General features: G+C 33.7%; 1 protein-coding gene across 4 annotated transcripts in view; it reads left to right on the forward strand.

The window, feature by feature from the left end:
* PDS5A (PDS5 cohesin associated factor A) overlaps positions 1 to 13,902 on the forward strand; it is a 127,444-nt gene that overhangs the window by 58,296 nt on the left and 55,246 nt on the right. For all 4 annotated transcript variants that reach the window (XM_049708776.1, XM_049708778.1, XM_049708779.1 and 1 more), the window contains exons 7-13: positions 49 to 129; positions 2,043 to 2,183; positions 5,459 to 5,574; positions 7,738 to 7,832; positions 8,740 to 8,885; positions 11,829 to 11,980; positions 13,343 to 13,456. In XM_049708776.1, coding sequence (XP_049564733.1) covers positions 49 to 129; positions 2,043 to 2,183; positions 5,459 to 5,574; positions 7,738 to 7,832; positions 8,740 to 8,885; positions 11,829 to 11,980; positions 13,343 to 13,456 — 845 coding nt within the window. The remainder of the gene's footprint in view (positions 1 to 48; positions 130 to 2,042; positions 2,184 to 5,458; positions 5,575 to 7,737; positions 7,833 to 8,739; positions 8,886 to 11,828; positions 11,981 to 13,342; positions 13,457 to 13,902) is intronic.

A 13,902-nucleotide genomic window follows, 5' to 3' on the forward strand; every position in this document is an offset into this window, starting at 1 on the left:
AAATTCACTAATTCATTTGTAACTTTGCATATTTTTATTGTGTTTCAGAACTTAAATAAACAGTCCTTTGACCTCGCAAAAGTCCTATTGAAAAGGACAGTCCAGACTATTGAGGCATGCATTGCCAATGTATGTATTTCTGCCTATATTTTTTTTCATAATTCTATAGTTCTTAATCCATTGTACTAATTTATTGAAACCTTTCACATAAAGGCTTATTTAGCCTGTAAACAGTTTCATCTTTTTATAAGAAATATATAAAAAACTGATATGTCTAAATGTAACCAAATGCAGCATAACTTTGTAAGCTATAGACATTATTTTTAAATGGCATAAGATGGGAGGATGTTATTTTATGAAAATTTGTTTACAATTTCTACTCTTTTTTCTACTGCCTTTGTATTTATCTTTTTATCTCCTGGATATGCTGACCTCTTTCACTTTCTCCTTTCATCTTTATCTATGGGTCTCTCTCTATTTTCTTCTTCATGTCTCTAGGCCATTCTTCTGAACCTTTTTGGTTTGCTTTCTTAAATAATTGTTATAGAGTAATAAATTTTTTTTTTTACTTTATTGAATAGAAGTTTTTTCGTTTTCTTTTTGTTCTTTAAAAAATCAATGAAGTAATTTGGAAAAAAAAATTATAATTCTACTACCTTAATGTAGCAATTTCATTATTGAACATTTGCTCAAACTCCTACCTATTTTTTTCATATATAAAACTTTGAATTGTCTTCGTTTATACATGTATTTCCATATTTTGATTTTTTTATTTATGATAAGATTGACTATAAATGTTCCTTTGAATTCACATATAATTTACCTGATCATTTCCCTCTTGCCTCACATTTATATTTTTTCAGTGTTTTCCTTTAGTAACTATCTTTAGTAACTATCTTTAGTAACTATCTTTGTAGCATTTCTCTATTGTTTAATTATTTTCTACATATAAAAACCCAAGTGAGAGTCTGTTAATTTAAATGGTATGAATTATTAGTATTATTTATATTACTAAATAAATACTTAAACGTGGTAAAAAAAATGTTTTCTCAAGTAGTACAAAAGGTATACAGTGAAAATTGTCTCTTCAAACCCTGAATACTCTATTCTTAATTCTCAGAAATAGGCATCACCAATAGATTTTCATGTATCCTTTCAGAATTTGTGTTCTGTGCTTATTTGTGTGTGCATGTGTACTTTTTAGTTTTGTTAAAACTATTTTCCTTACTCTTTTCAAGGTCTGTGTAATAAATATTAATGTTTTCTAACTCTTAATGTGTGTTGCTTTTCAAAAGAAATATATCATTTGATGATACTACCAAAAACATATGCTCAAATCGGTTGCATACAGCTGCCTCTGTAGCATTTTTACATTTAATTTTTTTTCTAAGTTTATGTGTGTTAGCAAGGAGTGGAGGTATCTTTTAATTTGTGCTTTTATATTCTCTCTGTTTCTTTTTCCTAGAATTCTTTTAAATTATCAGCCTTTGTATCATCACATTTTCCTTCTCTTTGTCCTCTGAGTTACAGTGTTTTTGACTTTCTGGGTATTTAAAAAAAAACCAAACAACTCATCCTCCACCTTCAATTATTCTTTATTACTAAACTAATAGAGAGAATCCTCAAGCTTAAATAAAAATTCAAAAGATTAAGACTTTTAAAAATTTTCTGTGCTATAAAAGGAAATTTCTCAATAAAATTCTCTATAATGAATTACATAAACTATCTAAATTGTTTTGTTTTAATGAAAGTTAAGATTCCTAGAATTGTCATCCTAATTTGAAAGAAAGCTAACAACTCAATTACTTTTTATCTCTTTCATGTAACATTCATAATTTGATGATATTTAGAGGTTTATTTCTTCTGTTTTGGTGGACTGTCCTATCATATATATTAGTAATTTAAACATCTGTTCTTTTTCACCACCTTCACTTGTATATGGAATGCCTAATTATATCGTTTTCTTTTAACATGTTTATAAAAAAACCTATCTAAGTTTTTAAATGAAACGGATATTTTATTTTTATGTTTATCTCCTGTAGTTTTTCAATCAAGTCCTGGTGCTGGGAAGATCATCAGTAAGTGATTTGTCAGAACATGTATTTGATCTGATTCAGGAACTTTTTGCTATAGATCCTCATTTATTATTATCTGTCATGCCGCAGCTTGAATTCAAACTGAAGGTAGGACTGACTATAATTTCTAAGCCCTTTAACATTTAAGAGAAAAATATATATCATATTGTTTTTCTCTAACTGTAAAAGAATAAAATGTGAGTTCAGTTTACCTTCTTATATTTAGTTAAGGTATGCATTTTTTAAACTTTTTATTTTATATTGGAGTATAGTTGGTTAGCAGTGTTGATAGTTTGTTGATCAAACTGTCAACATATAGTTGATAGTTTCAGGTGTACAGCAAAGTGATTCAGTTATGCACGTGGGCTTTCTCTAGTTGCATTGAGCAGGAGCTACTCTTTGTTGTGGTGCGCGGGCTTCTCATTGTGGTGGCTTCTCTTGTTGCAGAGCACAGGCTCTAGGGTGCGTAGGCTTCAGTAGTTGTGGTGCGTGGGCTCAGTAGTTGTGGCTCGTGAGGTTCAGAGTAGTTTAGGTACTATCTATATATAATTAGGGTGCCCCCTTTGGAGTCACCAGTGTGTGCTAAGCAGATAGCCTAGGAAGTTTTTATAGCTGTGGCGATTTTCTGTAGTTATATCCCTGAATCATATAGCTACAGCTTTTTATAGTTAAAAGTCCTAGGTTACAGTCCTCTGAGAACAATAAAAATACTTGAGAAAATGCTTCAACATAACAGTTTGTTTGATTTTGCTTTATACTGGGCCACTGCATGCAACTGTATACACTGTCCACTGTGTGGGTCCATAGTGCTATTATCGCTTATGTTTTAAGGGATACTCTGGAGTTGTGCTACTTAGCAGCTTTGCTATAGTCAGAAAATTTGCCACATTTTATATATAAGACTTTTTTCATGTTAGGCAGAGATAGACATTTACATTTATTCACCAATTTAAAACATAAAACAGTCATAATTGCTTTATTTTGGTTTTAGAAAATTTTTACAGAGAATTGTTCTGAATCAATTACTTTGTAATTAGAAGCAGTAACAGAGTGGTTACCTTTTTCAACTAAGGTTGAAGAAAAATAAAAACTAGGTGGCCATTTGAATTTCTTTCAGAAAGTCACTGGTAAATTACTAATGCAGAATTTCTCATTTTACCCATTATTTTAATTAACATTATATATATATATATATATATATTTGTATTCAAACAATGTATTAGGTAATATCTTAATGAGATAATTTTCACTTTGGTATAGATTACTAATAACAGCTGTACATCAGAGACACCAAATGATTTTTGCACCAGAAAAAAATTCCCAGCACTATCATCATATTCCAACCTCACTCAGAGAACATATTTAAAAATTCAAAAAGGCAGGGGGTGGCTTCCCTGGTGGCGCAGTGGTTGAGAGTCTGCCTGCCAATGCAGGGGACACAGGTTCAAGCCCTGGTCCGGGAAGATCCCACATGCCGCGGAGCAACAAAGCCCGTGTGCCACAACTACCGAGCCTGTGCTCTAGAGCCTGCGAGCCACAACTACTGAAGCCTGTGTGCCTAGAGCCCGTGTTCTGCAACAAGAGAAGCCACCACAACAAGAAGCCCGTGCACCGCAAGGAAGAGTAGCCTCCCCTCTCCGCAACTAGAGAAAGCCCGTGCGCAACGAAGACCCAGTGCAGCCAAGAATTTAAATTAAAAAGAAAAAGAAGGCAGGGGGTGGGAGCGAGTTTTCATTTAATTTTATTTCAGTAGTTAAATTACATAGATGTGAAATGTCACATTTGAAATAATCACTAAGCTACTAAAGTAGTCACCTTCAAGTAAAGTAAAATTTCCAGTTTTTCTAGTGTTTGACATTTAAGGGATAGATTGATTTTTCTTTAAAAAAATAAATCATGTTGGATACTAAGTTGGACTTACTTACCAAAAGGCAGCACTAATCTGCATTGTAGTCACATTGCTTGCGAAAAACTTTGTGAAAGAAAATCATTTTTGTAGTTATAAGTGTTAAAGCTTGAATTTTCATTTTTATCTTTGTTTAGTAAGTGTGCCTATTTTAACCACAAAACCCCTATCCCTGAGAGTTGAGACATTCTTAAGGAAAAGATGATATCCTGGAGTCATTTTTCTTTTTTCACTTACTGCCTTTCCCCATAAATATTTTTTTTATTCACTTGCTGGTATTGCTTTAGACACATTATATTTGAACACTTTACAAATTAGCAACTGCTTTTCATTATTGCTTTTATTTTCCTAGTGAATATGTGACTTTTAAAAAGTTTCATGCACCATATGGTTTCAGAATAACTTAATTTATATTAAGACGTGACATCACTAGTGAAAACTAGAACACTTTTTATAAAGTATATTGATTCAGGATAAGAAAATAGGCCTCTATCAAAAAATAACTTTAAGTTTTGTTTTGGTTTAAGTCAACAACTTTTATTACAACTCACATATTTCATAGAAAAAAGAATGTAGCCTCAGGTCCAGTTGTGTGAAAAACGGTAAAATGCAGGTTTGTCCTGGTTGCTCTCTTGACACCCGGGGCAGGCTCTCCACGACACCAGGCACAGCAGCTTCACTTGTCCGAGGCCCCTTTGCAGACGCAGCCCTGGGCACACTTGGCGCAGCCCACGGGGCAGCAGGAGCAGCAGCTCTTCTTGCAGGAGGTGCATGTGCAGGCTTTGCAGGTGCAGGAGCCAGTGCAGCTGCAGGAGCCGCCAGTGGGGCAGGAGCACTTGGGGTCCATCTGGAGGAGAAGTGAGGCCCAAGGTCCAAAGCACGGGACGAAGCCGGTTCACTGGTCCGGTGGGGGGCATCAAGTTTTGATTTTTGGTAGTGTTCAGTTCACCTGACCTTTTAGGTACTCTTAAGATTCATGCTCTTCTATTAAAATGAGTTTTCCTGAATCATGACATTATTCAGTATCATGTGCTCCAGTCAGCAGGGGAACCTTGATTAAAACTTCATGTATCAAAACCTTAATTGATATGGGTTTATGTTGGAGATCAAATTATAGGATTAGGGCAGGAATTATTTGTAGCTCTTCCCTTTATAGAATTTTTTCTAGGACTCTTACGGAATGTTAGAATTGAATGATTATCTTCATGTTTCTACAGCATCTGTACAGATTGCAAACAAGCAGTGAAGTAGGCATACATTAACAGTTGGGAGTGTATGAAATAAGAGCAAAGAACCTGATGATCTAACATGGAATCAAGTCACTTCTGCACAGTAAATGAGAGAACATGATATTTTAAAGTTCTTATCATTTTAAGCAGAAATAATGAAATTGTAGCTTCTCAGAAATGTTTCATGTTATTTTTTTGTAATCTGATGAATAAACCTCAGGGTTTATTTATTTTCTTTTTTCCCTTAGAGCAATGATGGAGAAGAGCGATTAGCTGTTGTTCGACTTTTAGCTAAATTGTTTGGTTCTAAAGATTCCGATTTGGCAACACAGAATCGTCCTCTGTGGCAGTGTTTTCTTGGACGGTAAGAGAACATAATTCTGTGGATTCTAGCTTTTATATTTTGGAGGCTAGTGAATGTGGCGCACTTGATTAAAACCACACATATCAAAACTTTGATATGTGTTTGTGTCTTTAGTACCTGTGTTGCTGTCTTTATTGGAGAATAAATTGTAAGACAAATTCTTTATGAAGAAAGCTTTGTCTTATTTACCCACATAACAGGTTTTAATCTTTTTTGTGTGTGCTAAAATAATGTCATTAGAATAAATAATTCACATCTGAGAATGTTCAGAGTCTTAAATTTTTTAAATAAGTCATGAGACTGAAGACATCATGGTCCAAAACATGCTAGTGTGTACTATGTGTTTTTTTCTAGAAGTTTTCTAGGTGTTAAACTTCTAGAAAAAAACATAGACAGTACACACTTACTGGTTTTAGTAGTATGCTTTTGGATGTGTCTCCTCAGGCAAGGGAAACAAAAGCAAAAATAAACACATGGGACTACATCAAACGAAAAAGCTTTTGCACAGCAAAGAAAACTATCAACAAAATGAAAAGGCCACCTGCTGAATGGGAGAAGATATTTGCAAATGATATATGTGATAAGGGGTTAATATCTAAAATATACAAAGAACTCATACATAAGTCAACCTGATTTAAAAATGGGCAGAGGATCTGAATACACATTTTTCCATAGAAGACATACAGATGTCAACAGACACATGAAAAGATGCTCAACATCACTAATCATCAGGGAAATGCAAATCGAAACCACAGTGAGATATCACCTCACACCTGTCAGGAAGACTGTTACCAAAAAGACAACAAATAACAAGTGTTGGCAAGAATGTGGAGAAAAGAACTGTGTACTGTTGGTGGCAATGTAAATTGGTACAGCCACTATGTGAAATAGTATGGAGGTTCCTCAAACATTTAAAAATAGAACTATTGGGAATTCTCTGGCAGTCAGTGGTTAGGGTTCATGCTCTCACTGCCAAGGGCCCAGGTTCAATCCCTGGTCAGGGAACTAAAATCCCACAAGCCACACAGTGTGGCCAAAAAAAATAATAATGATGAAAAATAAAAATAGAACTATTATTTATCTGAAGAAAATAAAAACACTAATCAGAAAAGATACATGCACTAGCTCTATGTTCATTGTGGCATTATTTATAACAGCCAAGATATGGAAGCAACCCAAGTACCCAGTCAGTAGATGAATGGATAAAGTAGATGTGGTATATACATGAACAATGGAATTTTACTCATCCATAAAAAAAGAATGAAATTTTGCAATTTGGGATAACATGGACGGATCTAGAGAGTATTATGCTAAATGTAATAAGTCAAACAGAGAAAGACAAATACTGTGTGATTTCATTTACATATGGAATTTAAAAAACAAAACAAATGACCAAACATAACAAAACAGAAACAGAGTCATAGATAAGGAGAGCAAACAGGTGGTTGCCAGAGGGGAAGAGGGTTGGGAGAGGAAACAAATGGGTAAGGGAGATTAAGGGGTAAAAAAATCACATTATTCATAATTAATATGTTTTTAAATTGCCCAATAAATTTAAAACTTGAGAGTTTCTCAGCTTATCCTTATTATATGCAGTTCTGAATTGACATACTGAGTTTCATATTATTAAGTTCTTAAAATATATTAGACCTAAAATAGCAGTTACAGGTTGGTCCCAGCCATATGAAACTTTTTTGCTATGAGGCAATATGGCACATGTATTTTATGTACTTATCTTTGAATTTCTGGGTCTGCCTCATATATGATTTGCTTTCTACCTCACATTCCTCTAGTATTTTCCTCCTATTAACTTCTTTCAAATAGATTTTGTGCATTTTGAATATTTATTTTTTGTTTTGTAGCATAATTTTAAGCTCCAATTTTTGGTTCTCCAGTGAAGGTAGTTTGGGTCGGGGGATGTGTTTATACCGTTTTTGTTTTAGCATGGTGAAAAAATCCTGTTGTAAAAAATATTCTTGTGAAATTATGTATCTTTTTACTTTATATTCTTCCTTCAGTACAAGTTAACTGTCATTTTAATAAACCAACACATCTTATAATCAGTAACTTGTTGTTTATAGGTATTTACGTAGCGTTGATATACCTTATTTGAAAATAGTTATTTTGCCTTACAACTAATATTAGCCATCTTTTTCTATGTAGATTCAATGACATTCACGTTCCTGTGAGATTAGAAAGTGTGAAATTTGCGAGTCACTGTTTAATGAATCACCCAGATTTAGCAAAGGATCTCACAGGTAAGGTAGCTGGTTTATTGAAGTATGAGAGTAATCACACAAATATATTTTAGTTGTGGCTTTTGACTTTAACTTCGGTTTCTGAATAGGTTTCACTCTGGCACTCTTTCAGGTCTCTATCAGTCATGGACTACTAGTAAGGGATTTCATGTTTATACAGTAAAATTACATTTGAAATCTTCACATTGTAATCCTTTGGAATTTTCTGGAAATCATAGTTTGAGGAAGTAGACTCTTCCTTATGACTCTGGGTTTGGGCACAAATCATTATATCTGTGTGATAATTAAATATAGTAACATATCTAATAATAGGTGGGAAAACGATTTCTTCTGAAGTAGACTAGAATTTCTCATTCTTCACTTGAAGTAGAGCATTTAAACCTACTTACTTGGTTGTAACAAATAAATAACTGCTATCAAAATATTGTTTACCAAAAAAGAGGAAATAACTTTATTTGTATCGTAGTTATTTAGGATTTTTTTTAGAGGTCACAGAATGTTATTTTATGTTGCGTAATGTGAAGATATATACCTATCAGCAAACTTGCTATAAGCATTTTTACTATATTTTAAGTCTTTTAATATGTATCGTTCACTTAAATTCTAAACTGTATTAAATCAGGTGCTGATTTGATTTCAGGTGCCGATTTGGCTTTTCCAGAATAGTTGATATAAAAAGTTTTATTAAGATGTGACTTTACAGTAATAAATAGTGTGGTATAGTTTATTTTGTTATTATGTAGGGTATTGCCACCTCAAAAATTAAATAATTTTAATTTATGCCACATTTTACAATCATTGTTCCAGTATGGACAAAAACTTAAAAGCATTAGGGTTTTTTTTTTGTCATTGTGAACATAATGAATATTATAGCTAACATTTAGCTTAATTTTTTCTCCTATTTCAGAATACTTGAAAGTTAGATCACATGATCCAGAAGAAGCTATTCGTCATGATGTCATTGTTACTATAATAACAGCTGCCAAAAGAGACCTTGCCTTAGTAAATGATCAGCTACTTGGCTTTGTAAGAGAAAGAACACTGGACAAACGGGTAAAATCTGAGGAATTTTATTCTTTTATAATTTACTGTGTTTACATTGTTAGCAAAATACAATAGAAATTATTTTCTATTTAAAGTTTTTCTGTGTGAAAGTCCAACTAATACAATACCAAATAAAAAGCTAATAATTTGTATGTTTCCTGTGTATCTTTTAATTATCTTTACAAATGAATACATTGGATTCTGTAGCTTTTCAGATCTTAGGCATGGGTTTTTTAGCCTACCTTTACAAAAAGAGCAGCTAAATTAAAGTTTTATTTTACCTTTACACTTACATGATGAGTTTCAGAAGGATAGTGATTGATCACCAGTATTTATTTCTTTTATAGTTAGCATCTTCAAAAGTAACTGTCTTAGAATATCATACTTTCTGTGAAAGTGGTGTTTCCATATTGCTGTGCTAAGCTAAGGGCCGAAATGATGTTTAGTTACTATTCTTTTTGTGTAATTTCCTCCATGTGGATGCAGTTAAAAACGTGGGTTGATAAAGAAAAGCAGTACTAAGAACAGTAGTAGCAGTTGCTAAGAAAGTGTCAACCATGAGTAAGAGATACACAGGCAAGGCAGGCTGATTAAATGTGTTACTTATTAACATCTTCAACAAAGGTTGCCTTTGCAGTGTGGTATTTTATTTGAAGCATAGTTGAAAATCTGCTACCCTCTTGAAACCAATGTAATTTAGCTATAATTTCAGGGTAGAAAAGCAGTATCTTGCTATAGAGATATAGCAAGATGCATTCTTTTTTTTTAACATCTTTATTGGCGTATAATTGCTTTACATTGTTGTGTTAGTTTCTGCTGTATAACAAAGTGAATCAGCTATATATATACATATATCCCCATATCACCTCCGTCTTGCGTCTCCCCACCACCCTCCCTATCCCACCCCTCTAGGTGGAGACAAAGCACTGAGCTGATCTCTCTGTGCCATGCGGCTGCTTCCCACTAGCTCTCTGTTTTACATTTGGTAGTGTATATATGTCCATGCCACTCTCTCACTTCGTCCCAGCTTACCCTTCCCCCTCCCCGTGTCCTCAAGTCCATTCTCTGTGTCTTTATTCCTGTCCTGCCCCTAGGTTCTTCAGAACCTTTTTTGTTTTTTTTTTTAGATTCCATATATAATGTGCTAGCATACGGTATTTGTTTTTCTCTTTCTGACTTACTTCACTCTGTAGGACAGACTCTAGGTCCATCCACCTCACTACAAATAACTCAATTTCATTTCTTTTTATGGCTGAGTAATATTCCATTGTACATATGTGCCACATCTTCTTTATCCATTCATCTGTCGATAGACACTTAGGAGCAAGATGCATTCCTTAAGTTCTTTTGAAATAGTCGTAGGAAACAGATACATAAAGTAGACACCGTCTAACTTGTTCAACTGTGTCAGTAATTCTAACTCTAGAGTTTTTTCCCCTTGGCTTTAATTTAAATGAAATGACACTCTCTACTGGTTAGTTGTTAACTACCCCCTCTCCCCTGCCCCCTACTCCCAAACCAGATTTCAGGTATTGCTGTTTGTGTTACTTCCTCCTTTTAGAAACAGTTCACTCCTACTTCTGTCAGTGTTTGTTTATAGTTTCAGGAAGAGTTGAATAAATGATTCTTGCTAACTGAGACTGTATGATATGGTCTAATAATTCAAATAACACCTACTGTACATTTTAGGAACTGGTTTTTGGTGTAATGAATTAAATGACCTTGAGTATAGCCTTTCTGAATTTTGTTTTCTATAAAATGTGGGGACAGGACTTAAATCTTTGATTTCACGGCTTACATTCTTTTGTTTCATGTTAGACATGTCAAAAGACATCTGTTACCTGTTATATGGGAACAGAATTTCATTTCATCTACCAAATAGCATACAAATGAGAAAATTATACTAAAAAATTATAAGAAAGTATTAACTTAAACAAGCCAAAGATGGGACTCCCCTGGTGCCACAGTGGTTGAGAATCTGCCTGCCAATGCAGGGGACATGGGTTCGAGCCCTGGTCTGGGAAGATCCCACATGCCGCGGAGCAGCTAAGCATGTGCGCCACACCTATTGAGCCTGCGCTCTAGAGCCTGCGAGCCACAACTACTGAGCCCACGCACCACAACCAAGAATAGCCCCCGCTTGCCACAACTAGGGAAAGCCCGCGTGCAGCAAGGAAGACCTAATGCAGCCACAAAATAAATAAATATATTTTAAAAAAAATAAGCCAAAGATAAGTATACTCTGATTTGTTATTGAGACAAATAACTTGTGATTATTATTACATCGTACTGTTGTTCTAACTCTAGATTTTTATAGTCTACTTTTCTGTCCACTCTCCTCTCACCACCTTTCTTTCCTCCTCATAAACCATTCCAATCTCTTTAAGTCCCAAAGAATCTTTCACGGACTAGGATGTGACTAGGTAAATAATTTGCCCTTTTAATCCACGTAAGGAAGTTCACTTAAGATGATCACTAAGGTGCTTTCCAACTTTGTAATTCTAAAATCTTGATACTAAATTTTGCTCTTATTATTCTGAGTTAATATCAAAAGGGATGTAACTAGGACAAAACATTCCAGACGATAGGGCTTTTGTTTGCAGAGTGAATTATACACTTTCTCTTTTATTTTTTAATCACTTCTAAAACTTGGCCAAATTTTTTTTAGACAGAATCTAATGAAATCTTTGTAAGATTTACTATTGCTTGGCTTTGAGGGAAATAAAAAATTGGTAGGTGATTTAGCAGTATTTGCACTGGATGATTTCTAAATAGGAACATAATCAAAATTGTTGGTTAAATGATTTGTCTGCCTTTTTTGAAAATTAATATTGTGCTAATCTATGCACACATAAATCTCATTGTGCAACCTAGTGAAGAAATGGTAATTTTTGCAGATTTGTATACTAAAGTTTGGTATCTAGCTTATCCAATAAACTTTATACTTTCTAGTGGCGAGTAAGAAAAGAAGCTATGATGGGTCTGGCTCAGCTTTATAAGAAATACTGTCTTCATGGTGAAGCAGGAAAGGAAGCTGCAGAGAAAGTCAGCTGGATAAAGGACAAACTTTTGCATATATATTATCAGAATAGCATCGATGACAAGTGAGTCTAATATGTTGGTAAAATGGTTGAATATAAAAGTGCTTTTAATTTTTAAATATTTCTGTTTAATTTTTTCATAATAATTAGTTTCTCTAAGTTTAGAAACCACTTTCTACATATTTAGACATACCATGTTTAAATAAGATTCCAGCCAAGACTGTGAGTTAGCATAATAATAGTGAAATATGCATGAGATTTGGACTCAGACCAGAGACCAAATATTCATTCTGCCCGTTATTAGATCTGTGCCCATGCACAGCTGATTTAACTTCTGTGTACTTGATTTTATCTAAAAAGGAGTAATAATAAGCCTTTCTTACAGAATTGTCTTATGGATTAAATAAAATAATGAATGTAATGCCCCCTAGCTTACTGCCTGGCAGAGTAGCACTATTTAATAACTGTTAGTTATTTTTTCCTTTTTACAACACTGTAAGTACCAATAGAGGTATTACTGTATTTTTTTATTGAAGTATAAGTGACATACAGAATTACATTAAATTTCAAGTGTATGACATAATGATTCTATATTTGTATATATTGCCTAATGATCACCACAATGTCTTTAACATTCGTCCCCATGCATGGTTAGGAAATTCTTCTCTTGAGATGAGAACTTATATTGTTTTCATTTTCTGAATATTACTTACAATTCTCTGTTGGATTATAGTAATGATTTCGGTTTTTGCAAAATACTTTGCAGTGTTTTATTGAGTTAGACTGACTACTTTGACATGATCGATTATGTATTTCATTGACTAATGAAGAGCCCTTAAATTTTCTTATTCCAGTGATGTTGAATAATAATTATAAGCTTAGCAAGAAGGATATTTTAATATTGGTGAGGAATTTAGAATGTGGAAAGGAGACAGATGTGCATAAGAAAAGCTGAATTTTCAGGAAGATGAAGGAAGAGCCCCCTGATTTTACTAAATGTGACAACATGGGAAAGGAGCCAAAATAATCAAAGGAAATTTTTTTTTTTGAGAATTAATTATTCTTGAGATCATAGCTTTATGTGTAATGTTAAGTAATTTGCTATAGCTCCAGACTGATGAAGAAAACAGGTAGAACAGCCTAGCACCCTGTGCTTAGGAATAATATATAACCCTTTTAGGACAAATGTTTCATACTGATAAAACATAAAGTCACAAATAGCAACAGTAGCTCTAAATTTTAAAATAGCCATACTTGCAAGGAAAAGCATTGATCACATACTGATCTTTTCCATTGTATTTTCACAGATAAGTATCATCATTGGTGTGATATCTTTGCATGAGGTGGATAAAATATGAAATGGCTGTGGCTTCTAACAAATAGAATAATTTTGTTATTTGGGTTTTTTGTTTGTTTGCCTCGTAGACTGTTGGTAGAGAAAATCTTTGCTCAGTATCTTGTCCCCCACAACCTGGAAACAGAAGAGAGAATGAAATGCTTGTATTATTTATATGCTAGTTTGGATCCAAATGCTGTCAAGTGAGTTACTTTTTAAATGATTGGAGTATTTCTTGAAGATTTTATAAAATTACTTCATCTTATTTAATTAATTGTTGTTGATAGGGTTGTTGCTTCTTCTGGTTGAATCAAGAACCTCAGATAAGTATTTATAGAGGAAATTTTTATTATATAAGTCCAGTTAAGTTAAAAGCAAAAATATTCCTATATGCATAGGCATATTTGGCAACTGAGCCAGTAATATGGTTTCAGGGATTCAAAGAAGTCCCCGTGTCAAAATTATCTTTTGTTCACCTGTTGGCTGAGATCTGAATCATACTACTGGAGCTTTACCATACTAAGCCTAAGAGCTAAGAACTGGTTCTTTGTCAGGAGAGCGTGTCCAGATCACTTCTATGTAGAATAACCATGTGATTGATTGTCCAAACTGAGATATTTTTGAGATTGAAAGGAGGCACTAGTAATAA

The sequence above is a fragment of the Orcinus orca genome, chromosome 4, assembly GCF_937001465.1.
Source record: "Orcinus orca chromosome 4, mOrcOrc1.1, whole genome shotgun sequence".
NCBI lineage: Eukaryota > Metazoa > Chordata > Mammalia > Artiodactyla > Delphinidae > Orcinus > Orcinus orca.